Here is a 25,601-nt window from a genome sequence, read left to right on the forward strand (position 1 = left end):
CCTTAAGGCTGTCCTGGCTGGGAGCCCTCCGGACAACACTGTGGACCTGTCAGGCATCCCGCTGACCTCCCGTGACCTGGAGCGGGTGACCAGCTATCTGCAGCGCTGCGGGGAGCAGGTGGACAGCGTGGAGCTGGGCTTCACGGGCCTCACAGACGACATGGTCTTGCAGCTGCTGCCGGCGCTCAGCACGCTGCCCCGCCTCACCACCCTAGCTCTCAACGGCAACCGGCTGACCCGGGCCCTGCTGCGTGACCTCACCGACACCCTCAAGGACCCCAGCAAGTTCCCCAATGTCACGTGGATCGACCTGGGCAACAACGTGGACATCTTTTCACTGCCCCAGCCCTTCCTGCTCAGCCTGCGCAAGCGCTCCCCAAAACAGGGCCACCTACCCACCATCTTGGAGCTGGGCGAGGGCCCAGGCAGTGGGGAGGAGGCCCGGGATGAGACAGTGGACCAGGAGGACCCTGGGGGAGGCCCCCTGGATCCTGCCAAAGACCTTGAAGGCAGGGAGACTGTAGGTGCAGTTCAGACATGACACACAAGTGTGGGTCCTCACTAGGGAGTCCAGGTGGGGTAGGATGACTGTGGCAGGCTGAGCCCCCAGCAGAGGCCTCAGGCAATCACCCAAAATTGGCCTGGGCAGCCCCACTCACCTGAGCCAGACTGTAGCATGTGGGAAGGGGTTGTCCTCTCCATTTCCCCCCATCAATTTTAATCTGCCTTCTGGCTCCCGAGAAATCATCTGTGGCTTGAGGCAGCAGTCGCGAAGCCTCCCGATTTGAGGGTGGTACTTGGAGATGCTCAAAGCTTGAGCTAAGCTAAGAGCTTATCCCCAGGAAGAGTTCAGTTCCAGCCCTCCATCTAACCCAGTTACTTCCTGATAGGGCAGAACCTTTTTTCTTTCAACAGACTGGAGGTTGGGGTAGGAGTGGCCCCCCAGGGACTCCAGGAGCCTAGTCCCCACCAGAAGTGTAAGCCGGTGTACCTCCTGAGGCCCTGGGGGCTCAGAGGAACCACTTCCTAGTCTCAGCCTCTACCTGGGATTTCAGGCCCTGCCCCTACCACCCTTCAACAGAGCATCCTAGCATAGGAAGGTCCACCTAGAAACCACACCAACCCCCCACCCAGCCAAAGACTACAAGACCTTCACTAGGGCTGCATAGTTGCAAATGAACTCAAGTCAGAGTACTTCCCTTCAAAGGATTTTTAAAGACCTTTATCCTTAGTTTCTTCTTATGGAGTCCCCAAAGAGTACATTCCCAAAAACCTACTCTGGAAGGCTCCTAAAACCCAGGAATAGGTCAAACTTAGAACTCTTGGTGGACTTCGTGCCTCCTAGCAAGAGCTAGGAGATGGGGAGAAACTGGAGTTCCCAAAGGGTGGTAGCCACTCAGACAAAGCTGGCAACATGGCCTAAAGGGCCTCTAGGATCAGGACAGGTATAGGCAAGATCACAACTCAGGAAGGCCAACAGGACAGGGGCTGAGGTAAAGAGCTAGACTATGCGACCTTGCCTGCCACTGCACAAGTGTTTGGCCAAACCGCATAGAGCTTCAGGAGGTAGGCTATGCACAAAAGGACACGGCCCAGAGGCAGACTGGAATCAAAGGTGTGGATGCCTTAAATGCTTTGGAACTTTTACCCTCAAGTCTAAAGTTGTAAAAGGGGAAAACTGACTGACCATGGAGAAGTTGACAAGTGCTAATAATACCTGGACTGCATCTGACAGCAGTAACCAAAATTTTTTTTTCTTCAAATACACGTTTTTAACAACCAGTACTAAAGACCATTCTTTATTGCAGTATTGGCTTATGGTGATTACATGGAAATTAGTCTCAGTAGTAAGTTTCTAGCTTAAAGAGAACCTTACCCAACAGAACAAATTCTTACAAGTAAACACAAAAGCTGTTTGCACAAAGGAGTTAAGAAGGCTACAATATTTGTAATACATTACTAGAAAACTCAATTTAATGACACCAACATTGCCTATCCTAAGAAAATGTCGCCAAACACATTTGTTGGCTCTGCCGTTGATAAGAGAATGGCCTCTGAATCCCAGCACAAGGTAAGCAGTGTTTCCACAAACTGTTGAAGCTGGGTTTTCAGTCCAAACTGATGGTGACCACTGGTCCTTGAACCTTTGAAGTTCTTCCCCTGCTGCAGCAAAGCTGAGCATGCTCTAGGAAAATAGCCTGCAAAAGAAACTAAGTATCAACTTCATTTTCTACTCCAACCAATAGTTATTCACAGTATTAACAAGGTTATCTTCAGAAAACCATTACATTCACCACCATACAATCTGCCGGTAATTCCAGCTATTTTGGGTGATCTCATCATTTGATATCCTTTTTTCTGAAAATTAAAACCAGCCACCTATTTTTGTTCTATCATGGGGAGAGGGTCCTTGTCCAGATGGAAGCTTACCTCTTCTTGGGCTGCAGCTTTAAAACTCCACACTGCTGACCACCATTCTTGGGAACCTCAACACACAAAACCTGGAGGAATGAATGAAGGCACCCCTAAGAGGTAGCAGATGGCATAGGCAGAATAGGACCGTTTTGATCACGATAGCCTCAACTACAAATTCCAGTTCAATCCAACAGGGGCAATGAAAAGCCATCTAAGCCCCCCAAGTCCTAACTGGCTTCTGGGTGTTGCAACCTCATTTTGTCCCATCATTTTCAACATCACAAATCTAAAGCGATTATCTTCATGGATGAGGAAGACTCAGCTGTTAGGCAGTTTGCTCCAAATTATACAGCAGGGAGGTAAAAAGAATTCCTGGGTTCCCTCTGCACTCAGCACCAGTCACCGTGAACCATAATCATCAATCAGTATTAGGGTACCATCAAGAAGGGCGACACAGATACAAGCTATCAGGGTTCACCACATTAAAGTGTATCTGACCCTACCGGAATTTCACCTCATCTGACAGCTATGCAATCTGTCCCACAGACCCAGACAAGTTTACCTGGAGGCAGATCAGCGCTCATCACTCCAACACTCCACTGCTGGTGACCTGATCACACTGGCAACTGCACACGCATCTGCAATCTGGGCGTACAGAGGGGGCGAAAGGGTCACTGTTCAAACCCTCCTATTCCAGAGCACCCGCAGCCGCCGGGGAGGACTTGTCGACTGCAGTCAGCCAGGAAAGGTTATCGTCAGTTATCGCTTCTGACGGCACTTCCTATAAGTGATTTCATCAGAGCAGTCAACACCTCCCACTCCCCAGGACTGCTCCAGAAACCTGGATGGGCCCTGCAATTAAGCCCAAAGTGGTGGTTTTAAACGAGAACCATCTTAACCCAGTTTACTTCGAGATAAAACTGCAGCTGAAATAGTTCGGGGGTTAGGAGCAGCCACCTGCCAAGTTCTCCTTGAGATTCCTTGCGATGGGGGTGGGGGGTAGCGCGCACAATTTACTGCCCAAGGCGCCAAATCCAGTGCATTTAAGCTAAAAGAACGAAAAAACAAAACCCTGCCACCGAGTCCTACCTCAGGGTGGGATGCCGATCCCCGCTTGAAGGCGCTGCAGGCCGTCGGCAGCCTGGAACATGGCCGGCGACACGCGTTAAGGGCCGGTTCTGCAGGGACACGTTCATCTACACCGAGGCGGCTTCAGAGGCATAAAACTCATCAGTCACCGCTTCTGACGGCTATTCCCAAACCCAGTATCATCAGGACAGTCGGGCCAGCCCTCCTCGTGTTCCCATTACCAGCCGCGGCCCCCGCGTGCAGCCCGACTCGCACTTACCCACGCCTCCGGGGTCGGCGCACTCCCCACGCCGGGTCCGGGGAGCGGGGGTCCGGCCTTCGGGAACCTCGGGCTCCTCACACGGCGGCGGCGCTGCCAGACAAACACGCGCGCGGGCTTTGAGCCTCGGCCCCCGGCGGCCCTGCGCAACTCTCCCCCATACACCGCCGCCGCCGCAGCCCGGGAGCTCGGCGACGCTCCTTAACGAGCCGCTCTCCACCCCCCGAAAATTTCCTCCCAAGAATTAGGACGCTTCTAGGTTCCTCCACCTTTGCAGCCAAATACCACGCTCACCTACAGAGACCACCCACCTCCATTATCACAATAACGGAAAGGTCGCTCGAGCCGCGTCCCCGGCCTTTAAGGAGTCGGAACGTCCCATTCCGCGCAGAAGGGAGGGTAATACTAGCAAAGGCTCACGGGAACTTCCTGCCTATTTGACGGGGCAGACTCCGCCTCACCACGCCGGGCCCCCCCCATTAGAGCCTATGGTCTCTTCCACGGACCCGGGAATTCTGGGTCCCTCGGCGACGGGAGGGTCCCGGGGCGCATGCGTGGGGGCTGGAGTTCGGTTGTGAAAACCCGTCGCTGCCAAGCTGCGTGGTTTTGACCAAGATTCTCTGCCTTTGTGAGCTTTCCGGTTGCTCACGTGGTCCGGAGAGCTACCGGCACGGCAGACGTTGTTCTGAGGATCGCATGCAACGTCAGGCTTGAAACCCTGTGTAGTCTTGGCAGGCAGCGAACATTCATAAAATAGCTGCTTCTAATTCTTGCTGCCAGGCTGCTCTCCCCACAGCTCTTGCAGAGTATCCACGGAGCCTCTCCGAACCCCTGCGCGCCGACAGCTCTCCGCCTTTTGAGAATGACCTCTAAGGAGCGAGCAGAGGTCTTAGATGGGTCCACTTCCGTCCTCTCCCCGCCCCCCCCTTCTCTCCTGATTTCCACTCCCCCATCTCGCCAGCAATGGGAAACCTCTCCCGCTCCGCAGATGCTCTCCTTTCAGCCTTTGAACACGTTCAGGGTCTCGCCCCTTAAAAACGATTCAAAGCATGCGCATTTTATAGACAGTACAAGGGAGACCAAGCAATTCATTTGGACTGGAGAAAACTGGAAGAGGTATAGCGAGACAACTTTTCAGCTGGTCTTAGAATTTTAAGGATTTCGTTTTATTTTTAAGATTCTATCTATTTATTCATGAGAGACACAGAGAGGCAGAGACACAGACAGAGGGAGAAGCACGCTCCCTGCAGGAAGCTGGATGCAGGACTTGAGCCAGGCACCCAGGGATCACGCCCTGAGCCAAAGGCAAACGCTCAACCACTGAACCATCCAGGAGTCCCAGAATTTTTTTTTTTCCAAGATTTTATTTACTTATTCATGAGAGACACAGAGAGAGAGGCAGAGACAGGCAGAGGGAGAAGCAGGCTCCATGCAGGGAGCCCCATGTGGGACTCTATCCCCAAACCCCAGGATCAGGCTCTGGGCAGAAGGCAGGCGCCAAACCACTGAGCCACCCAGGGATCCCCAGGTGTCCCAGAATTTTAAGGATTTTAATGGCAGGGCAGGTGCTTCCAGTAAGAGCCAAGTCCTGTGGTCAAATGCGCAGGTCCATCAACTGGCTTGAAGAATTCAGTAAAAGTGCTAAGGAGAGCATGGGGGCAAGAGGTGTATGGGGGAAAAAGTGTCTGGAAATTTGGGAGCAAAACCGTGGAGGACTGGAGATGCCACCTCGCGTGTCCTGTGGGCACTGGAGGAGCCTCTTAAGCTTTTGGAGGCACAGCAGTAATGTGTTTGTCTTCCATTCTAGGAAGGTCCCTCCAGCTGCCCTGCAGAACAGCTTGGAGGGTTAAGAACTGAGCCCATAGCCCAGAAGGGAGAGAAACCAATAATCCAGAGCTTGAAGGAAGCCCAGGAGCTCAAAGGCTTTGAGAGAGCTCTTAGAGGTGGCTTTAAGGGGTGTCTGGAAGCTATGGGGTTGGGGGGGTGGGGCTGTGCAGCCTGTGTCCACCACCACACATCTGTCATGACAGCAGGCACAGCACCCAGGAAAAAGACCATCCCGAGGCTGGGGGCCAGAGAGTAGGGTATACTATGCCTCAAGTGAGGCTAAGAATAGCCCAGCCCCAGAGAAAGATGCTCACAGAGACATGCAGATGTCTACCAGCCCAAGGGTCCACTAATTTCACTTAAATAATGTTTCCAGGAGAGTTAGTCATGAGAAGATATTTATTTACATTTGCCACCAAAGTTCTCTGGAGCCCCAGAGCCAGCAGGCAGGGCTGGAAAGATTTCCTGACTGCCGTGCAACTGGGCCATTAGTGGGACTTCAGGAGCTGGAGGGGCAGTTGGTCGTCCTCCGAGGCAGTGTCCTCCTCCTGTTGGGAGGCCAGGACAGGGTTCCTTATGCTGCCTGTAAATAGGATAGAGAGCACTGTGCCTTGGCCCTTGGGCTGTGTCCCCAGGAGGCAGGCGCCAGAGAAATAGGCCACAGCCATGAAACCACATACTTTGTGTAGAGCAGGTAATCCTGAATCCCCAGCCATCTCCCTACACTCTCCCCCTTCCACAGGCATTTCCTGAACCCCTGCTCTGTCTGTGCCAGACCTCCTCCCAGGAGCTTAAAGTCCCTGGAGGTTTTATGTTAGCAACCAGAACACCTGAGACATGCTGGAAAGCTGGAGGGAAGTGATAAGTAGGGGTTCCAGGAGCTCTGGGGAGAGAGAGAAGCCAACCTGTAAGGAAGGCAGCAGGTCTGGACACCAAGAGAGTAGGAATGATGCTTCAAAGAGAGCCAAGGAAAGCAAAGAACAGGGAGCCTTGTGGAGGACCTGCTGTCACATGGAGGAAGGTGTGTGAAATGGGTCAGACTACAGCCCTGGATCTTCACCTCCAACCAAAGGAGGGAGGATTTCCAAGCAGTGGGAGGCATATCTTGTGGGCCTCATGTTGTTTCTGTCTACATTAGAGGGATAAGCCTGGAGCAGGACTTGTGTAAAGGAAGGTGCAGAAGCAGGAGAAATGAGGGGTGGGGCAGAGGGCTGAGCGGCTGCCTGGGAGGTCCTGGGGATACTCAGCACCAGACTGAGGGGGACATTGAGCAGAGGTCTTCAAGGGCTTCCTGCCTGGGTGAGAAGGGGGTGTGGTTGCACACACTACCTGATAGGGCAACCCCAAGACTATTCCTGTTGGAGGATGTCTAGTTGGAAGCCCCAGCAGATGGTGGGGCTGGGCTGTGGAATGCTTGGGGCAAGATGAAGCACAAAGGTGACTTTCAGAATCTTTGCAGTGAAGTGACAGTGTCAGGACTCAGAGAAAGGGAGACACAAAAAGAGGGCAAGCAGGAAACCTATTGGTTTGTGAGGGCCATGGTCAGAGACCCAGGAGCCTGGGAAACAAGCAGTCTTTGGAGCAAGAGTCTGGAGGAGTGTCCCTACAGAGGGGTCAGAGGTGATGTAGGTGCTGTCATGGGGGAAGGGGTGGGCACCACAGGTACAAGCAAGTGGAGTCTGTTGGAAGGAGGACAGAGAGGAGGAAAGCCAACTGCAGAGGAAGTGGGAGCTACTGAAGATTCCAGAAAAGGGCATACTGTGGAGAAAGTTAAGCCTTTGACCAGACCTCTGGGTGAGAGGAAGGAGCCAAGACCCGTCTTGGTGGAAGGCAGCAGGGCAGAGACAGGAGGGGCTGTCCTCACACTACAATGGACAGGGCACAGCCCATGACAATGGGGAAAGTCATCAGAAGTGACTTGTCAGGGACGCCTGGGTGGCTCAGCAGTTGACCGTCTGCCTTTGGCTCAGGGAGTCTGCTTCTCCTTCTGCCTCTCTCTCTCTCTCTCTCTCTCTCTCTCTCTCATGAATAAATAAATAAATAAAATCTTAAAAAAAAATGTGACTTGTCAGAGGTGTAAGGGCTTAGGGGCTCATGTAGTTGGGGAGAGCTGGGGATCAGTAATGTGGGCCTGTCAGTAGGAGCTCAGGGAGATGCCCCCTAAGCTGAGGGATATGTAGGGGACCCTCTCTAACCTGTTCCCCAGCTGTGTCCCCAGGCTCAGCCCAGGCCTGGGGCTGGAGAGCCCACTGAAGAGGCCAGGAGGAGGGGTGAGGAGTGAGGAGGCTACAGGTGAGGGCTGGTGTAAGGCTGGACTAGAGAAGGCACCAGCAGCCTCAGGGTGTCTCCCAGGTGACTGTCTAAACAGACCAGTAGGGAGGTGGGGGTGGAGAGGAAAGGTGAGAAATGCTGTTTTAAAGGGGCAACCTTGGAACTGAGAAGTGGCCATGAGGAAGTCCTGCCTCAGACTCTCCATGGCTGTATGGCCAAGCAGTCTCTGTCTGTCTGTCTGTCTCTCTCTCTCCCCCAGGGCAGGAACTCTGGCCACCACAGCTACTCACCAGGGACAGCTGGGCCTGATGGCTCTTCACACACTGTTGGCAGCGTCTGCTCCCACGCAGCCCAGTTCACTTCCTCCACCCTGGAGGGCAACAGAACAGCTCTGAGGCTCCAGGAAACCACCTGTGCAACATGCTTCCCCCAGGAGAGGGGCCCAGGTGGACACAGGAGTAGACACAGGGACAGCGAGGAGGGTGGGATTTCTCCACCATCCTGCCAGGGCCGCATCCTTGCGGCTGTCACCCTGCTGCCCCCTGGGTCACGAGTCTGCATTGAAGGAACAGGCATCTGTCCCTTCAGGCTGTTCACGGCCACCTGGGTTGCCCTGAACATCCAGAGAAGAGTTTAGATGAGGTGTGTCTTTGTGTTGCTGGGTTCTGGGGCCCTTCTCTGGCTATTCCACATGCCAAAGATCCTCCACTCTGAGGGTCCCTGTGGCTTCTTGGCCTCTTAACTGTTCCCTGTTTCAGGCCAGAAGGAGTAGGTCAGGGACCACCAGGGAAGGGCCAGGCAGATGGCCAGGCAGGCAGTGGCAGGCCTGGGCCTCTGAGATCCAGCATCCCTGATCTCACCTGCCTAGGGCAGAGTGCCTGGTGCTCCGAGGCCCTGCTTTCCCACTAGACCTGACCCCTGGCTTTTAAGAGAGTAAGGCTGAAGAAAAAAGAAAGAAAGAAAAAGAAAAGGGGAGAGAGAGAGAGAGACAGAGAGAGGAATAAGGCTAGGGGTGCTTGGCTGCTTTAGTCAGAAGAGCGTGTGACTCTTGATCTTGGGGCATGAGTTTAAGCTCCACATTGGGTATATAAATTACTAAAGAATTAAAAAAAAAAAAAAAGAGTAAGGCTGGCCTGCACCACAGCAGCCTCCAGGGATCATTGGGTTAGCAAGGACCCCAGGCTGCCCTCCCCAGCCCCCCTCACTCACCTGAAGCACCAGCGCTCATCAGAGCTACCATCCGGCCTGGTCCCAACAGTCAGCTTCACACCGGCCCGCTGCTTCTTCCTCCTGTACCACCAGTAGCCATTCTCCATCTCCAGGACAGAGATGGCTTTCTGGGGACGAGGGACACATCAGACAGGAGCCAGGAAGATGCCTCACAGTGCTTGATAGTATAACTGAGAGTCGGCTAAGTATGTGGATTTGAATCTAGCTCCAATATTTGGTTACCCAAGTACGGTTAGGCCCTCAGCCCCCCTGAATCTCAGGTTCCCTACTTACAGATGGATGGGTGTTGGGAAGTCACCACGTAATGTATGTTCAACAATGACTTCCATCATTGCACACTCCAGAACTCCACACCACCAGCTACAGAACCCTATTTGCTTTACCTGCACACATGCCTGCCCACTGGCACACGAGCGAATTAGGTGGAGCACAGGAACTGGCAGGTGAGGATGCATGCTCAGAGAAGATGAGGGGCTTGCCCAAGGTCAGCAGTGAATCGGTAAGAGTCCAGCCTTCCGAGCAAGGCTCTCTGAGCACCCATTGCCCACCCCCACCCTTGCCCCTCCTCCAGTTGAGAAGCAGCTACTGGTTCTGCGGTAGACAGGTGTCCTATCAGCCTCCAGCTATAGGGGTCTCTGCTCCCCAATTCCCCCCAGGCTGGGCCAATCCCAGGATTGCACCTCCAGTCTGCCTCACCCACCGAACCGACCCCATTTACTGCATGATGAACACAGAAGGGGAGCTGCAGGAGGGTGAGAGTTTTGTCTGGTTCTCTGCTGTGTGTTGAACACCTAAAACTGAGCTTAGTGGTAGGTTCCCGAGAAATACTTGATAATGGTAATGATAATGATAATCATAGTGATAATGGCTAACACATTGAACATGTGCCAGCACTGTCCCAAGGGCCCCAGATCTATGAGCTAATTGGAGCCTCCCAACAGCCGTAGGGAAGGAAGGAGGGGATGGATGAGGGGCCCAGCTCAGCTGGGTCCTGCATGCTTCTCACCGGGCCCCAAACTTAGGGAGGAGGGGGAAACCCCACCGCACCTGCAGCTTCCAGATGCTCCAGCTGTCAGTGGCAACACTGTTGACGGTCTCGCTCATGAGGGCGATGAGCATATTGAGCAGCAGGATGTAGGTGAGCAGCACATAGGCCAGGAGCAGTAGTAGCACCACGCCGCGGAAGCGCAGCTGGTCTTGGAACGCCAGCTCCCCCATGCCGATGGTGAACTTGAAGAGCTCCAAGGAAGCGTCCAGTATGCCACCATATGGGGAGGAGCTGCCCTCCTCGTCCCCCTGTCCTGCCCCAGACTGCGCTGCCTCCGTGACATTGGGGCCTGTGGGGACCCCAGAGTCCCGGGCTTCCCGGCTCAGGCTCACCAGGGCTGCAGAAGGGAGGAAGGGGGATCCTCAGCCCGGGGAGACCCAGGGACAACCTCGAAGGTATAAAGAGGGGGCAAGGGATAGGCCAGGGCTAGAAGGGAGGGCCTTTACCTACAGCGAAGCCGAACAGGAAGACTAAGTAGACCAGCAGGAAGCGGAGCAGGTCCCGCAGGATGACCTAGAACATGCACACCCAGGAACTGGGGTGGGTGGCTGGGCCATCGGACACGACCCCAGACCCCTGCCTCAGCCCCAAGCACGGGTTCTCATATACACACCACACACACACACACACACACACACACACACACACACACACGTGTGCATACATGAATCCCCATGGAGACGCACTAGTAGACCAGTCTTTAAAAAAATCTAATCGGCAAATTGACTTTAAATAGAAAAAAATTTAAAATAATAATCAGACTAAATTTAAAATAAATAATGAATATGACATAAAAATGGAAAAAATCTAATTGGGGCCCCTGGGTGGCTCAGTCAGTTAGGCACCTGACTTTGATTTCAGCTCAGGTCAGGACCTCAGGGTCATGAAATCAAGCCCCCAGTATGCTTAAGATTCTCTCTCTCCCTCTGCAGCCCCCCATCAGCTCACACATGCACTCGCTATCTCTCTCTCTCAAAAAAAATTGTAAACCTCTGGGGTCTCCAGACCCCTCACCATGGCCAACAAAGCCCCCACTTCCTCCCCAGCCCTCTGCTTCCCTCCCCATCACCTCGTTGTTCTGTCTCAAGTGCTCCAACCTTGTTCTGGCTCCTGGTCTCTGCCTCGACTGCCTCTTCCCTGAGTCTGCACTGGCTGAATCATTTTTCCAGTCTCAAAGGTCACCTCTTCAGAGAGGTCCTGTCTAAGGCACCCTCTGCCGCAGGCATTCCCCACTGGCACTGTCCTGTGTGTTTCCTCCATAGCTTTTAGCAGTCTGTAACGTTCTCATCTGTCCCTCTCAGAGTTCTCATTTCCCCTACCAGAATGTCAGCTGCAGCAGAGTTGAGGACTTGCCTATTTTGCTGATGAACAAAAGAGCATATTCCAACACTTAGAGCAGGGCCTGGCTCACAGTACACACTTCCTAAACTTCCATTGAATAAATAAATGAATGCAGAAAAGTCCATATACCCCGGTGTCCCAATTCACAGGCACAAGGATGAGCTGATGTACCCACAATGGCTGCTTCTTCACTGGGGTCACTAGCAAACACACATATGTTGTTGCATGTGCCTGCCTGTGCAGAGTGCAGAGCCCGGAGGGCAGATACCCACACCCTCATACTCCTGCTTACACCCAGCGAGTGTCTGGCCTTGTGATCCACAGACAGACATGTGCATGTTCTCTCTGCCCAGGTTAGCTATGGAGGGGGGCGCCTGCCTGCTGAGGCCAGAAGGAGTCCTGCTGGGGTGTGGTGCCCAGCTCTGCCCAGCCACGCTACCCCGAGGCCACCCTTGTCGCTCACCTTCTGGATCATGACACTATAGATGCCTGTGTGCTGCAAGCCGCGTGTATAATAGAGCAGGTTCAGCCAGCCCAGCACCAGGGAAGACACAAGCAGAGGCAGGTACCACTCCACGGCCAGGAAACACAGTCCCTGGGACAGCACTGTGAGCAGGGCCTGGACCAGGCTGAGTGGGGACAGGATTCGGGTCAGCTTGCAGGCCACCTGCAAGGCCCCCCCTACCCCCACTGGCCAGTGCTGCCTCTCCAATGGATGGAAGGTTCTCCATCTGCCTGGGACTGGACTCAGTCAGGTTCTGACTTTCATCTCGGGCAAGTTATTTAACCGCTGTGGGCCTTGGTCCCTCCAGCACTAGCACCCAACTCAGAGCATTTGTGCCGATTCAGTGAGGCACAACATGTAGAGGTCAGGCTCTGCTGGTGCACAGTGGGTGCTCAGTACAGGTAACTCTCATGAAGGGGATGCCTGGGTGGTTCAGTGGTTGAGTGTCTGCCTTCAGCTAAGGGCATGATCCCGGGGTCCTGAGATTGAGTCCCACATCGGGCTCCCCACAGGGAGCCTGCTTCTCCCTCTGCCTGCGTCTCTGCCTCTCTTTGTGTCTCTCATGAATAAATAAATAAAATCTTTTTAAAAAAAAAAAACACCTCTCATGAGGATTTGCAAGGATGGGAGCATGGGAGCAGAAGGGCCTGGAGCCCCAGGCCAGACAGCCTGCGCTCTGGTCCCAGGCCCCTGGCATCCCTGGCTCGGGGTCCTCTCCTCCCAAGCCAGCCTGGCTGGCTCTGCCCCACCAACATCTCCCAGGCCTGAGACAGGGGATGGGGAGCGAGGGCCCACATACAAGAGCAGTTCAAAGTAGCTGTCCACGAAGGAGATCCAGATGAACAGACGACGCCTCCAGAAGTACCATAGCTGTGGGGAGGAGGAGCACACAGGTGTGACTTTGCTCTCCAGGCCACAGAGCAGCATCAGAGCAGCCCTGCTGCCTTAGCCTGGGCTTCCCACTATGCTCCCTGCCTGCTGGCCTGGCTTTGTGGGAGTCAGGCCAGGGATACCTCAGGGGCTCAAGCAGCATTCTTGGACTTTGGGAGGGGGTTGGAGCTTGTGAATCCAGCTGAGAAGGCTCTAAAGCCTGTTTCTAGAAAGTGTAGCCACCCGCAGACTTGCAGGCAATGCCAAGGGCCTCTGAGCTCCCCGTGAATCCCGATGAAGAACTCACTCACTGCTCCTGGGGAGGGGAAGAGCTTCCTCCCCACCCCCTGGCCTCACACGGACCCCCCTTTACTCCAGCCAGCCTGCATCTGGTCCCAAAGCTCTGCCCACTCTGTGTAATAGCGCCCAGCCTGTCCCTGAATTTTCACTGGAAAAGGCCCTTCTGGAGGAGTTGGTCTGAGCCTGTGGTCCCCAAGTGAGGAATGCCCCAGCCAAGGAAGCTGGGGGTGGCGGATCCCGCTCCATTCCTCAGGGAGCAGCGGTGGCACTGCTGAGAAATCACAGGAGTCATGTGCTACCCCTAGAAAGCATAGCAGGGAGGTCCCAGCCCCAAAACCCAAGGCCCTCAGCTGCCCTGAGGCTGGTAGGGTGGGACTGTGTATAGAATTCGGTTTCCCGGAAACTAAGGGGTTGTGGTTAACTTACTCTAAGGCCGCCCCCCCCCCCCTCCAGTGGAACTCTACATTTGCTTCTGGGTGGTCTGGGAGCCTGGTGTGGGAGGCCACAGAGTTGTGGAGTCATGGGGTGGGGGTGGGGGAATGGGAAGAGCCCTCACCTGGCCCACCAGGAGGTAGACCCCCCCAAGGAGGATCAGGATGTGGCCCAGCAGCAGCATGGAGTCCCCAGCAGTCACGGTCGGGGGGAGGAAGGCCTGTGGAAGAGACACTTTGGTACCACCTGGGGCCATGAGTCCCCTTCCAACAGTCAGACTCTTCGCAGAGGGCCCATTCTGAGCATAAGCTATGGAGATGCCACTCAGAGCAACACAGGGATCGTGGGGTCTGGCGTAGGACCCCTAGATTCTAGCCTATCCTAGAGGGACGCTGGATAGTGGTCATGAGGGTGGGGTCTGGTGCCAGACTGCCCGGGTTCAGATCCCATCTCCCCGACTTACTGCCTGTGTGACACTGGATAAGTCACTTAACCTCTCTGTGTGTCCCTTCCCTTGACTATAAACTGGGGATGATAATAGTTCATCACCTCAGACGGTTGTTGTGAGCATTAATTAAATAAATTAATGCATGTCACCTACTGAGAGTACCTCCTCACATGTGGTGACCATATGGCAAGTATCATCATAAATGCTTTTTCTAGGGTGCTGCCTTCCAGACTGTCACTGGCTGTGTCACAGCCTTGGGTGGGGGGGTCACAGCCTCAGGGTCAGGATTTACAGATTACTACCCCATCTTCTTCTAGGGTTGATCCCCTCCCGGAATGCGCCCCTCCCCAGCCTTGCCTTCCCCAGGGCCGGCTGGTGGTAAGCAACAGCGGTAAAGATGAATGTGTAGGTCAGGTAACACAGGAAGTTGAAGAAGAATCTGGGGATTAGCAGATCCCATTTCGCCTGTAGCAGTTTGTTCAGCGGTTCCAAAACCACCATTCGGTGTCGGTGCTGGGGGTGGGAATGTGAGAGTTAGGGGTACGTTCAGCAAGGATATATAGGGATCCCACTCAGGTCAGGCTCAAGGCGAGGGCTGAGGGAAATGGGGGGACCCCAGATAAGCCCTCTGCACCAGCCTCCACCCCACCCTCATGGCTCCATCAGTCGATGGAACATCATATCCTCTAGTGCAGGGCAGGTGCTGGTCAACAGAGAGGTCAGTGATTGTCTCTAGGCCCCCAGAATGCTCCCTTGTGCCAGGTGGGATTGGGTGGGACTGGTGTGTGCAATGCACCTGGGCCAGCAGCTGGGGACAGGACATGTGGCCACATCCCCACTGGCACAGGCCTGGGGCAGCTTTGGCCCTTCAGGCTGCCCTGAAGGATGGACCTTGCCAGGTCCCCCTACACACACCCCTGCCCCAGTGGGCTCACCGGGCTTCTGCAATGAAAGGCGATGATCTCCAGCACGGAGTTCTCCTCCCAGCTGTCCACAGAGGCCAAGTCATACAGCGACACCCGGACAGGCCCGTAGCACCACTCAGTAAACTTTCGGGAAAGTGATTGGCATGGCCCCGAGAACTCCCGCTGCAGGATGTGCCTGAAAATCTACAGGGTAAGTTTCATGAGCTTAGCCTGCATGGCCACCTCCCAGCACAGCCTGGACTCAGTACCCCGCAGAGCTGCCCACCACCTGCAGAGCTGCAAGCAGACACACACACACACACACACACACACACACACCCCATACACATACACACAGGTCCTTGTGTTTATAAATGCTCACACACATCCCCACATGCTCAGCCACAGTGTAAACACTGCCATCGGCTCACATATGTCTAGGTCAACCAGTGAACCTGGCTCTTCATTTCCCACTCCTGCCCTGAGGCCTCTTTCCTGGACTCTTTACATGGCAGAGGGACCTTCAGCCCCTTGAGATCAGAGCTACACATACGTGTACACTTCTGTAGTCAGAGCCCAGAGCTTCCAACAGACTAGAAAGCAAACCTAACTCAAACAGGTTAAGAAGCAATTTGGTGTTGGTGTGCCTGGCTGGCTCAGTTGGTGCAGCATGTAGCTTTTGATCTTGGGGTCGTGAGTTCATACCCCACATTGGGTGTAGAGATTACTTGAGAAAAAAAAAAAAAGAAGCAGCAATTTGGACAATTTGGATTTACAAGGGAAAAGAAGGGCCACCAGCCATGCTTCTGGAGAAGAAAGGGAGGTTCCCAAACCCCAGGAACGTTGGGGGCAGGAATAAAATAGTAAAACTTCCATTTATGTTTATTTTTATCTTAACCTTTCAAAGTGTCTGTGTTTGGGGGCACCCGGGTGGCTCAGCTGGTTAAGCGTCTGCCTTCCACGCAGGTCATGATCCCAGGGTTCCAGGATCGAGCCCTGCATTGGGCTCCCTGCTCAGTGGGGACTCTGCTTCTCCTTCTGCCTCTGCCTGCCACTCCCCCTGCCTCCCCCTCAAATAAATAAAATCTTTACAAAAACAAAACAAAAACACCAAAATGCCTATGTTCGAAGCATAGGGCCCTGTGTAAAGTACACAAGTTTTATACCATGAAGGTCCACAGATAATAAGGCTCAGACAATTGAGTAAGCCATTTGAAAAAAAGGACACTTGGGTGGCTCAGGGGTTGAGCATCTGCCTTTAGCTCAGGGTGTGATCCCAGAGTTCCGAGATTGAGTCCCACATCAGGCTTCCTACAGGGAGCCTGCTTCTCCCTCTGCCTATGACTCTGCGTCTTTCTGTGGCTCTCATGAATAAATTTAAAAATCTTAAAAAAAAAAAAAGCCATTTGAAAAAATAGTAGAGCTGAATCATGCTTACTTTTTTATACCAAAATAACTTCCAGACAAATCAGTTTTAGGCATTAAAAATAAAACTTGCAAAAGTCTGGAGGAAAATATGGATACAGAACACACACACAAACACACAAATACACACACACCACACAGTTTTACATAAATATATAGCCTCATAGGATGTATTAAGCAATAGCAAAACCAAGGAATTCTAAAGGAAAAGATAATTACAGTTGTATATAGGAAAATGTAAACATTCTACAGGGCAAAAAATCCCAAGAAATGTTTTTACAGGGTGCCTGAATGGCTCAATCGGTTAAGCATTCAATTCTTGATTTTGGCCCAGGTCATGATCTCAGGGTCCTGAGATCGAGGCCTACTTCCAGCTTCGTGCTCAGCCAGGAGTCAGCTTGGGGATTCTCTCTCTACCTCTCTCTCTACCCCTCCCCCTGCTCTCTCTCTCTCTCTCTTTCTCCCTCTAAAATAAATACATAAATCTTAAAAAAAAAAAAAAAAGAAATGCTTTTACTATTGAACCAAGAGAAAAATTTGCAGCTATTATAGTACACAAAATGCTGATACATTCATTATAAAGAACATTTACCAATCAATATGAAGAAAACCTAATAGCAGATCTAACCACACAATTGGCAAAGAATATGAAAAGACTGTTTTCTAATCCAGGAACCCAAATGACTTAAAAATCCGTTTTATAATGTGATATATTAGTTCATTAGTTCATATATAATTTATCAATAAACACACATATAGGGATGCCCAGGTGGCTTAGTCAGTTAAGCGGCTGCCTTGGGCTCAGGTCATGATCCTGGAATCCCAGGATTGAGTCCTGCATTAGGCTCCCTGCTCAGCAAGGGGTCTGCCTCTCCTCCTACCCCCACCACTTGTGTTCTCTCGCTTGCTGACTCTCTCTCTCTCAAATAAATTAAGTAATTAATTAATTAAATTTACTTTTAAAAAGTTTTTAAGTTTTTTTTTTATTTATGATAGTCACACAGAGAGAGAGAGGCAGAGAGAGAAGCAGGCTCCATGCACCGGGAGTCTGACGTGGGATTCGATCCCGGGTCTCCAGGATCGCGCCCTGGGCCAAAGGCAGGCGCCAAACCGCTGCGCCACCCAGGGATCCCTAAAAAAGTTTTTAAAAATAAACACACATATATTAGAAGTGCATGCTGAGGGATGGCTGGGTGGCTCAATGGTTGAGTGTCTATTTTAGGCTCAGGCTGTGATCCTGGGATTCAGGATCAAATCTCGCATCGGGCTCCCTATGGGGAGCCTGCTTCTCCCTCTGCGTGTGTCTCTGCCTCTCTTTCTGTATGTCTCTCATGAATACATATATAAATCTTAAAAAAAAAATGCATGCTGAACATATTTTACTACCATGACAGTTCAATCAAAAAGTGGGGAGACACCAGAGATCTAGAACACTGCTCTAGCTCTTTCTGCAGAAAAAAACAAAGCGAGTCCTGTTGCCTCCTGGAAAGGTGAGGAACAGATGGGGGCTAGGTACACACCTCGATTTTGCCTTCCTTGGCAGCCAGCTTCAGAGGCGTGAGGCCCTGCAGGTTGGGGATGTCCTCGAGCTGCACTTTGGGGCAGAGGCGGGCCCCAGCACGGAGGAGTGCATCATACATGCGGATCACCAGGGCACTGTTCTCAGCTGAGTTGTCTGCGATCATCACCAAGGCATGCAGGGCCGTGTTGCCCAGCGAGTCGGCTGCCTGCAGGCTGGCAGGCTGATGCGGGTTCTCCAGGAGGTAAGTCACCACATCCCACTGCTTGGTGCACGCAGCCAGAGAGAGGGGCAGCTCACCTGGGAGCCAAGGGGGCATCTTGAGCCTCAGGCCTCCCAGCTTCCACCTGCCTACTCCTCACGCTCCTAGGACAGAAGGCCAGGCCTCCTTCAAGACAGTCAGGCCCCCATGGGAGAGGATGGTACACTGCCTTGGGCTCCTGGGCCCACCCAGGCCTGAGCTATGAGGCAAGATGGTCCCAGGTCCCGTGAAGGGCAGCTGTGTCTTTTCCTATGAGCTCTGGTAAAGGCAACCCTGTCTAGCTCTTGGCTCAAGGGAGAGGTGACCAATGCCCTTTACCAGCTAAAGGAGCAGAACATGGGGCGCCCAGGGCGCCCAGGTTGCACAGTTGGTTGCTTCTGGCTCAGGTTGTGATCTCAGGGCTGTGGGATCAAGCCCCAAGTCGGGCTCCACATTTAGTGCAGAGTCTGTTTAAGACTCTCTTTCCCTCTCCCTTTGCCTCTCCCCTGCCCCTTGCTCACTCACTCACTCTCTCTTAAATAAATAAATCTTAAAAAAAATAAAATAAAGGAGCAGAACAGAGGCCAGCCAACCCAAGTTCCCATCTCCCAGCCTCTTTCTCTTTTCTTCGCCAGAGCCCTGCCTCACTGCCACCTGGCGTAGACACCCCATTCAATCTGGGCCCTAGCTGGTCAAGTTCAGCCAGCCCCTTACCCTCCACTAGTCTGGGTGTGGATGTGTGGGGAGCTTCTTTGGCTACCCAAGGCTAAAGCCTTTATCTCCTAAGATAAATTGCTTCTGCAAGCAGCCCAGTGACTTAGAAGCATGAGCCATCTGGGTTTAAGGGCCAGCTCTGCCACACATTAACTGTGTGATCTTGGGCAAGGCCTTGTCTCCAAGAAAGACTCCTCACCAAAGTAGAAGCAAGCCCCTTGGCTCTTTTTCTGGAAGAATTGGCCACAGGCCTGGGCATGCACATTGGCCCCGTTCTCCACCAAGAGCTTCACACATTGCAGGCTCCTCTTCTCGATGGCAATATGCAGGGCGCTGTGGCCTCGGTAGTACTCATCCGTGCATTGGGCATTGACCAGGGGCTGGGGATTGCCAGAGTTCCGGTCGATCTGAAGCAATGGCAGGATGCAGGCGTTGGCGCCATCCCGGAGGTTTAACACAGCCTTCATCAGGCACGTCTTGCCCGTGGAGCCCTCTGTGGGAGAAGGGGAGGGGAGGGGGCACTGGGATGCTCAGGCGGGGAGTGGGTGGGCTGCCCCACCAGCCTATACGGTGAGCCTAGGCTCCAAAGTACACCTTGGGAGGGTAAAAAAAGATTGTCACACATGATTGGTGGAAGCACAGCCGTGCTACAGGATATTAACTCTCGAGCCAACAGGTATTAAAATACCAACAGGTATGACTACAATTTCTGCCCTAGAAAAGAAGTGGCTGGGCAGCCCAGGTGGCTCAGCCGTTTAGTACTGCCTTCAGCCCAGGGCGTGATCCTGGAGACCTGGGATCGAGTCCCATGTCAGGCTCCCTGCATGGAGCCTGCTTTTCCCTCTGTCTGTGTCTCTGCTCTCTCTCTCTCTCTCTCTCTCTCTCTCTCTGTCTCTCATGAATAAATAAATAAAATCTTTTTTTAAAAAAAGAAAAGAAATGGCTAAGACATAATTTGTTGTATGTACAACACTGTCTACACAAGAACATTCAGAGCAATATCTGTTAAGTGTAAAGTGGGACTAGTCCAGGGTTGTTCTAAGGGACAAATGGAATTATATACAAAATTTTTAGGGATGCCTGGGTGGCTCAGCTGTTGAGCATCTGCTTTCCTCTCAGGGCGTGATCCCGGGGTCCAGGATCGAGTCCCTCATACAGCTCCCTGAGGGGAGCCTGTTTCTCCCTCTGCCTGTGTCTCTGCCTCTCTGTTTCTCATGAATAAATAAATAAAATCTTAAAAAAATTTTTTTTCACACCTAGAGGGCCTGGCACACAGTATGTTGAAGTGAGAAACTACACACAACCTAAATGGCCATCATTAAGGAATTGGTTAACTAAATTGTGGTAAATGCACACAATGGAAAATTTTGCGGTTGTTAAAGCTACTCACTTAGAGGTCTACTATGTACTGAAGTAGAAAGAATGAGATATAGTTGAGGGGGGAGCACATTACAAAGTGATACCATATATAAGGCATGACCCACTATGTAAATATATACCTAATATATTCAAACGTTTTAAAAAGATATGTGCCAAATCATTAACAGGATGCAGGATGTCATACTGTGGGGTTTTTTTTGTTGTTGTTGTTGTTGTTTTGTTTTGTTTTGTTTTGTTGTTGTTTGTTTGTTTGTTTGTTTGTTTTATTCACCAGAGACACACAGAGAGGAACAGAGACATATACAGAGGGAGAAGCAGGCTCCCTGAGGGGAGCCTCATTTGGGACTCAATCCGAGGACCCCAAGATCACAACCAGAGCCAAAGGCCTACTCAACCTACTCAACCACTGAGCCACACAGGTGCCCCTGTCAATTGTTTTTGTCCTCAGCTTTATACATATCATTACTATCTGAATCTTCTAGAATACATAAAAGCCTACTCAACCACTGAGCCACACAGGTGCCCCTGTCAATTGTTTTTGTCCTCAGCTTTATACATATCATTACTATCTGAATCTTCTAGAATACATAAAAGTTATTTTTCTAATCAGCCCAAACAATAAAGATACTTAGATTTGGGGCAAAAAATGTACTGAGATGGGTGAAGTGTATGGTATGTGTATTATATCTCAACAACACTATTAAGACAAAAAGAAAAAGAAATAAATGCAGAGGAAGCCCATGAGTATCCACTTAGCTGCCAGAATGGGCTGAGGATGGCAGAGGTAGGCCAGGAGCCAGTGGGGAACATAGAAGAGGAACGTACAGCCATGAGCCAAGTGAGCTGTCCCCAGCTCTGTGAGCAGGGCCTTTCTGCACCCATCTGGGCAGGAGGGTTGCTGAGAACACTCGCCCCTTGGTTCCTGACCACAGTCAAGGCCACCCAGTCAGCTGAGTCTCAGCACGGCCATCAGCATGCAGTGGCTCTGGCCCATCGGGCAGGCCTGCCTACCTGTGTACTCTGAGTCAGTGAGGTACTTGCTGGTCCGGGACAGGTACTCTGGTAACCCAGCCAGATCCTCGGGGACACCCCGGGCAACCACGCTGAAGAGCCGATCACGGTCAAAGCGGTTTGGGTCCGGCTGGCTGTGGAGATGTGATTTGTGTCTGATGCTGTGGAAGAACCATGGGTCCCCCAAGAAGCTCCCCACCCCAGGGAGCCCTTCCAAGGAGTCCTGTGAGCCCGTGTACCCTACAGGCCCATGAGCCGCATGGGAGCCTTTCTGAGGGCCCCTGCCCTCCCACAGCAGACCAAGGAGACCTCAAGTGCTGAGAGCCCGAGGAGAAGGAGGAGGGCCTCTCTAGGGCACTAGTTCCCAGCATCCCCATGACTCCAGACATAGCAGGTATTTCTCAGCATCAGGTGCTTATCATTTGCTAGGTGGCTTGATGATCTCACAACAGGCTCATAATCCGAGATGGAGGATTTCATTGTAGGAACTTGTCACACTCTTGAGCTGGAGTCCAGATTGGGATGGGACTACAGGAGGTGCCCACTGACTGTTAGGGGCTGTATGCATTGCTGGCCTCAACCAAGGAATCAAGAAAGCCCCTCATGCTCTCAGAAACCACCTACAGACTAATAATGGAGTCTATACGCACTTTTAACCCTCACCTGAGCCCTAGGGACATCAGTGATCACTGTGTCCTCCGTTAGACAAATAGAGAAAGTAACTCGCCCAAAGTCACATGTGCAGATCTGGGGCTCAGATGGGAGGAGTCTAACTAACTCCAGACCCTAACTCCTAGCCCCCAGGGATATTCTAGGCTGGGCAGACAGAGGTTTCTCAGAGACACAGGGGCCTAGAGCTGAAACCTATCAGACGCCCACCAGAGTTTAACTGAGAAGCCACACTTCTGGAAAAGGCACCAGAAGAGTACTACAGGATGTAGCTTTTTAGCATCTAGCAGTTTCTGGTGACAGGGAAGGGGAAGGAGTGTGGGATACCGCTCCTGGTCATGCCACTGCTCACAGAGGCCAGCCCACACCTGGGGCTCCTGGAACCATGACTAGCAGATATGAAGGGATAAAGGTGGGGGGCTATTTGATGCTCTGGGGACCCGCAGGTCCGAGGTTCACCAAGGAAGGCTGGGGGATGAGTGGGGAATTGTTGGGATCAGTCATGTCCAAGCTGCAGCTATGTGGCTGTTAGAGCCAGGGCCTGCCTCCTCCACATCAGGAGTTTACGTGTCTGCCTGGCCTGGCCAGACACACCCTCATCAGCCCAGCAGAGCACGTGGCCTCGGCATGACCGAGAAGGCTCTGTGGAGCCCTGTGGGCAGTCGGGCTGGAGCAGAAGTGGCTGTTTGGACAAAATACTTCCTGTCACATGGTGGCACCACAGTCTTGGGGTAGGGGAGTCCAGCAAGAGCACAGATTGGGCAGCAGGGTGCCTATTGTGCCTGCCAGGCGGGCACACAGGAGCCTCACACGCATTCTCTCCTGGCCTGGCCTGAATCTGCCCATGGTTTTCCAACACCAACAATACGGAGTCTCAGGGCTGGGAACCCAAGGCTGGGGCCTTGTCTTAGGCATGACGATGGAGGAAGGGGCTTTGATGATGGAGTCCTGCCCTGCCCATGAGGATTCTCCAGCCTCGTACATCAGACTTCACACTGAGGGCGCATGCCAGGTGAACCCCACACACACCTGAGGGACTGTAAGTGGTACTCCAGGCAAAAGTGAGCTCACATGGTCTGAACTGGTGCTGATCACAGGAAACTCACAGTGAAGAGGCTTCCAGAAGAAAGCCCACCCATAGTCTATAACCCCTAGGCAACGGGTCGAGCCTGGAGCAGAACCCAGGAGCACCCAGGAGACTTCTGCTTCTCCTTGACTCTCTCTTGGGACTAGAGTGTGGATCATGCTACCATCCTCACAGGGACTGTGACAGGGGCAGGGGCATAAACAAGGGATGCAAGGGTCAGCTGAGTACTTGGATATGGAAGAGTATGTCCCTGTGAAGAACAACATGACCTCAGAAGGCAGAAGACCAAGAATGAGGAAGGTTCCAGGGGAGGCAAGCCCAGAGAGCAGAGCAGGGTTATGCCCATCAGGCCCAGGAGCCATCAAAGCAGACTGAGGACCCCCCTCCAGGCTGTGGAGAAGGGGCACTGGGGCTGGTCCAGGCCCCCAAGTCTGACTCAGGGTGCTCTGCTGGAAGCAAGTGGCTCCCAGGCCCCACCCCCATTTGCTATCTCACCTGACACCTGCTCCTTTGCGGAAGTTGAGGTTTACTTTGATCTGAGGAGAGCATTTGCGATCTTCCCCTTGGAATGGTGACTCCATGGGGGGTGGCCCAGCCCTGGGGCCTGCCTTTCCTTTGTCCACCTCACTGCCATCTTCCTGGCCTCCATCTGATGTCTCAAGCCTGAAAGTGGGAGAGCTGGAGGGCGAGGCCATCCTACCGGGGAGAAGGCTGCTTTGTCCAGCTCAAACCTCTGAAGAGACAGAGCTGTCAGAGGCTCCTCCTTCTTCCCAGCCCTGGGTTTGGGGTAGGAAGTCTGGCTGAGGCCTACAAAAAGAGAAGTTTAGAAGCTGAGTATGAGTAGGCCCACCCACCGAGTCAGCCCAACAGGACGGGGAGTAAACCACGAGGGAGGGAGGAAGGCAGGCGGGTGGAGGGGGCAGGGAGGGGTGGAGAGGCGGGAAGGGGGAGAGGTGGGGGGGGGGAGGCCCCTGGTGTGAGGATGGAATGGGGAAGAACAGGGACCCAACGGGTATGTCTTTCCACAGTCAGGAGGGGTTGAGATTGTCCCTGACTTTCCCTCTGAGAGTTCCTGATATCTGAGAGGCCACAGCCCCTGGTCCCGGGTAACAAACGTTTGAGTCCACAGCACAAATCTTTCCGTAACATCTTGCTCAGTGGCCAATATTCACAACCAATAAAAAGTGCTGTTGGAGCCTAGAGGCAGGTCATTCAGCTTCTTGCCACAGAATGGGAGCATGCTGGGGGCAACGGTTGGAAAACTACTGGTCTATCAAACCTCTCATTTTGCTACCAGGAGAGCTAAGGCCCAGAAAGGGAAGTAGTTTCCTGAGGTTGGCAGCTATTGGGCAGAGCCTGGTCAAAAACCACAGCACCCTACCATGACGTTCTTCTTCAGTTCTCAAAATCTTTCAGGGCCCATCTCTGTTTTCAGTCTGACTCATCTCTGAAGGCATCAAACATCCCCCACTCTGTGTGCTTTAGGGTCTTTGGGGGTTTCAGAGTAGGGAGGGAGACCCCTGACTGGCTGCGTTGACAGGCAGCCCCCCATCAGGCCTAGGTGTGGCTCTGGGCTCTGATACCTCTTCACAGAAAGGAAACCACAGTCCCTTGTGGCATGGCAAAGGTTGGGGACCCAGTGTGAGGGGGAGCAGGAGTGGGGGGGAAGGCCCCTTGCCCCCCCAGTAGGTAGGAGCAGAAAGAAGGAAAAAGAGTCAGCAACGGATGGAGCAACAGCAGAGTGGGAGAAGAGGGCAGAGAGCAGAGGAGAACATAGGAAAGGGAAGGAGGGCCAAAAGCAGAAAGGGTGGATGGTGACAGGGCTGTGTCCCCTCCAGCTGCAGGCTCCCACAGCCCCCAGGGACCCGGTGGGGGTGGGAGGAGAGGCATTTTTCCACAGAAGCAGGGCAGGCCGGGATCTGGCTGACTGCCTCCACATGCAGGGATTTTTTGGTTTTGGTTTTTTACTTTAAGGGGAGCCACCATCTTTCTGCCCAATCTGGGGCTTCCTTTCCAAGCCACACACCATATAACCTGGCTTACGTCCCCAACCATCCCCAACTCCCCCCCAGCCCCCCTCTGGTGGGAGGGGGGCAGCCCTCCATTCCCCAGCGTCCGCAGCAGCAGCTACCTGTGCAGCCCCTGCCCCCTGGCCTGGAGCCCCGACCCGCCTGGGCAGGGAGGAAGGGGGTGGCGGTCCGGGTGGAGGCCCAGCCTCTGGGAGATCCTGGCTGGGGGGCTGGAGGAGCAGGGAGCCCCTCCACCCCGCCCTCGGGGTTCCCCGCCGCGATCGGCCGCTGTCAGGCCCCCAGCGCCCCCCTCTCCCCAGGTGTCCTGTCCGGATCGCCCACCGACTCACCCTGCAGGCCGAGGCTAGGGCGCGGCGGCGGGGGCTGCGGGGCGCTGGGACCCCGGGCCTCCGGGGCGGCGGGGGCTGCGGGAGGAAGAGAAGCCGGGAGGGCGGCGGGCGCAGGCAGCCGGCAGCCGCGGAGCCTCCCCAAGCCTGCTCTGGGCCCCGCGGGCGGGCTGCGGTCTCGGGGTGTTCCGCACGGTCAGCCCCCCCGGCCCCCCGGCCCCCCGGCGTGGTGGGGAGCCCCGGGTCGGCACAGGCTGGC

The 25,601-nt window shown here is 53.5% G+C and overlaps 2 protein-coding genes and 3 non-coding genes across 10 annotated transcripts in view; 1 reads left to right on the forward strand and 4 right to left on the reverse strand.

The window, feature by feature from the left end:
- LRRC75A (leucine rich repeat containing 75A) overlaps positions 1 to 1,790 on the forward strand; it is a 43,603-nt gene extending 41,813 nt beyond the window's left edge. For both annotated transcript variants that reach the window (XM_072730409.1, XM_072730408.1), the window contains one exon: positions 1 to 1,790. In XM_072730409.1, coding sequence (XP_072586510.1) covers positions 1 to 541 — 541 coding nt within the window. In that variant the 3' untranslated portion in view covers positions 542 to 1,790.
- TRPV2 (transient receptor potential cation channel subfamily V member 2) lies at positions 1,784 to 25,601 on the reverse strand. 5 transcript variants are annotated; one of them, XR_011995944.1, is made up of 20 exons: positions 25,346 to 25,601; positions 23,482 to 23,793; positions 21,231 to 21,364; positions 19,039 to 19,332; positions 17,886 to 18,184; positions 14,971 to 15,144; positions 14,393 to 14,548; positions 13,712 to 13,807; positions 12,785 to 12,855; positions 11,944 to 12,109; positions 10,586 to 10,652; positions 10,139 to 10,476; positions 9,071 to 9,198; positions 8,152 to 8,231; positions 4,270 to 4,632; positions 3,764 to 3,856; positions 3,505 to 3,625; positions 2,978 to 3,060; positions 2,431 to 2,501; positions 1,784 to 2,198 (listed from the first exon to the last, which is right to left on the reverse strand). XR_011995944.1 is itself a non-coding variant. In XM_026005557.2 (15 exons), exons 2-15 carry the CDS (start codon positions 23,679 to 23,681, stop codon positions 6,079 to 6,081), a joined length of 2,298 nt encoding a protein of 765 aa, XP_025861342.2. In that variant the 5' UTR covers positions 23,682 to 23,793; positions 25,346 to 25,601; the 3' UTR covers positions 5,972 to 6,078. The 5 variants fall into 5 exon arrangements, 1 of the variants encoding a protein (XP_025861342.2); XR_003235980.2 differs by having other exon boundaries at positions 4,075 to 4,632; XR_011995945.1 differs by having other exon boundaries at positions 2,978 to 3,196; positions 4,075 to 4,632.
- Positions 2,272 to 2,345, reverse strand: LOC112925033 (small nucleolar RNA SNORD65). The gene has a single exon (XR_003236009.1). It is a non-coding gene; the product is annotated as a small nucleolar RNA SNORD65 (small nucleolar RNA).
- Positions 3,149 to 3,219, reverse strand: LOC112925027 (small nucleolar RNA SNORD49). The gene has a single exon (XR_003236003.1). It is a non-coding gene; the product is annotated as a small nucleolar RNA SNORD49 (small nucleolar RNA).
- Positions 3,626 to 3,694, reverse strand: LOC112925028 (small nucleolar RNA SNORD49). Its single transcript, XR_003236004.1, has one exon. It is a non-coding gene; the product is annotated as a small nucleolar RNA SNORD49 (small nucleolar RNA).

This window comes from Vulpes vulpes, chromosome 12 (assembly GCF_048418805.1).
Source record: "Vulpes vulpes isolate BD-2025 chromosome 12, VulVul3, whole genome shotgun sequence".
Classification (NCBI taxonomy): domain Eukaryota; kingdom Metazoa; phylum Chordata; class Mammalia; order Carnivora; family Canidae; genus Vulpes; species Vulpes vulpes.

Bases quoted from the DNA above. Each gene is read 5' to 3' on its own strand.
- TRPV2 (XM_026005557.2), bottom strand. From the start codon at position 23,681: ATGGCCTCGCCCTCCAGCTCTCCCACTTTCAGGCTTGAGACATCAGAT. The intron at 18,185-19,038 runs GTGAGGAGTCTT...CTTGGCTCCCAG, and splicing joins AGGGGCTTGCTTCTACTTTG to GTGAGCTGCCCCTCTCTCTG. The intron at 6,174-8,151 runs GTGAGTAGCTGT...TCCTATTTACAG, and splicing joins ATCAGGCCCAGCTGTCCCTG to GCAGCATAAGGAACCCTGTC.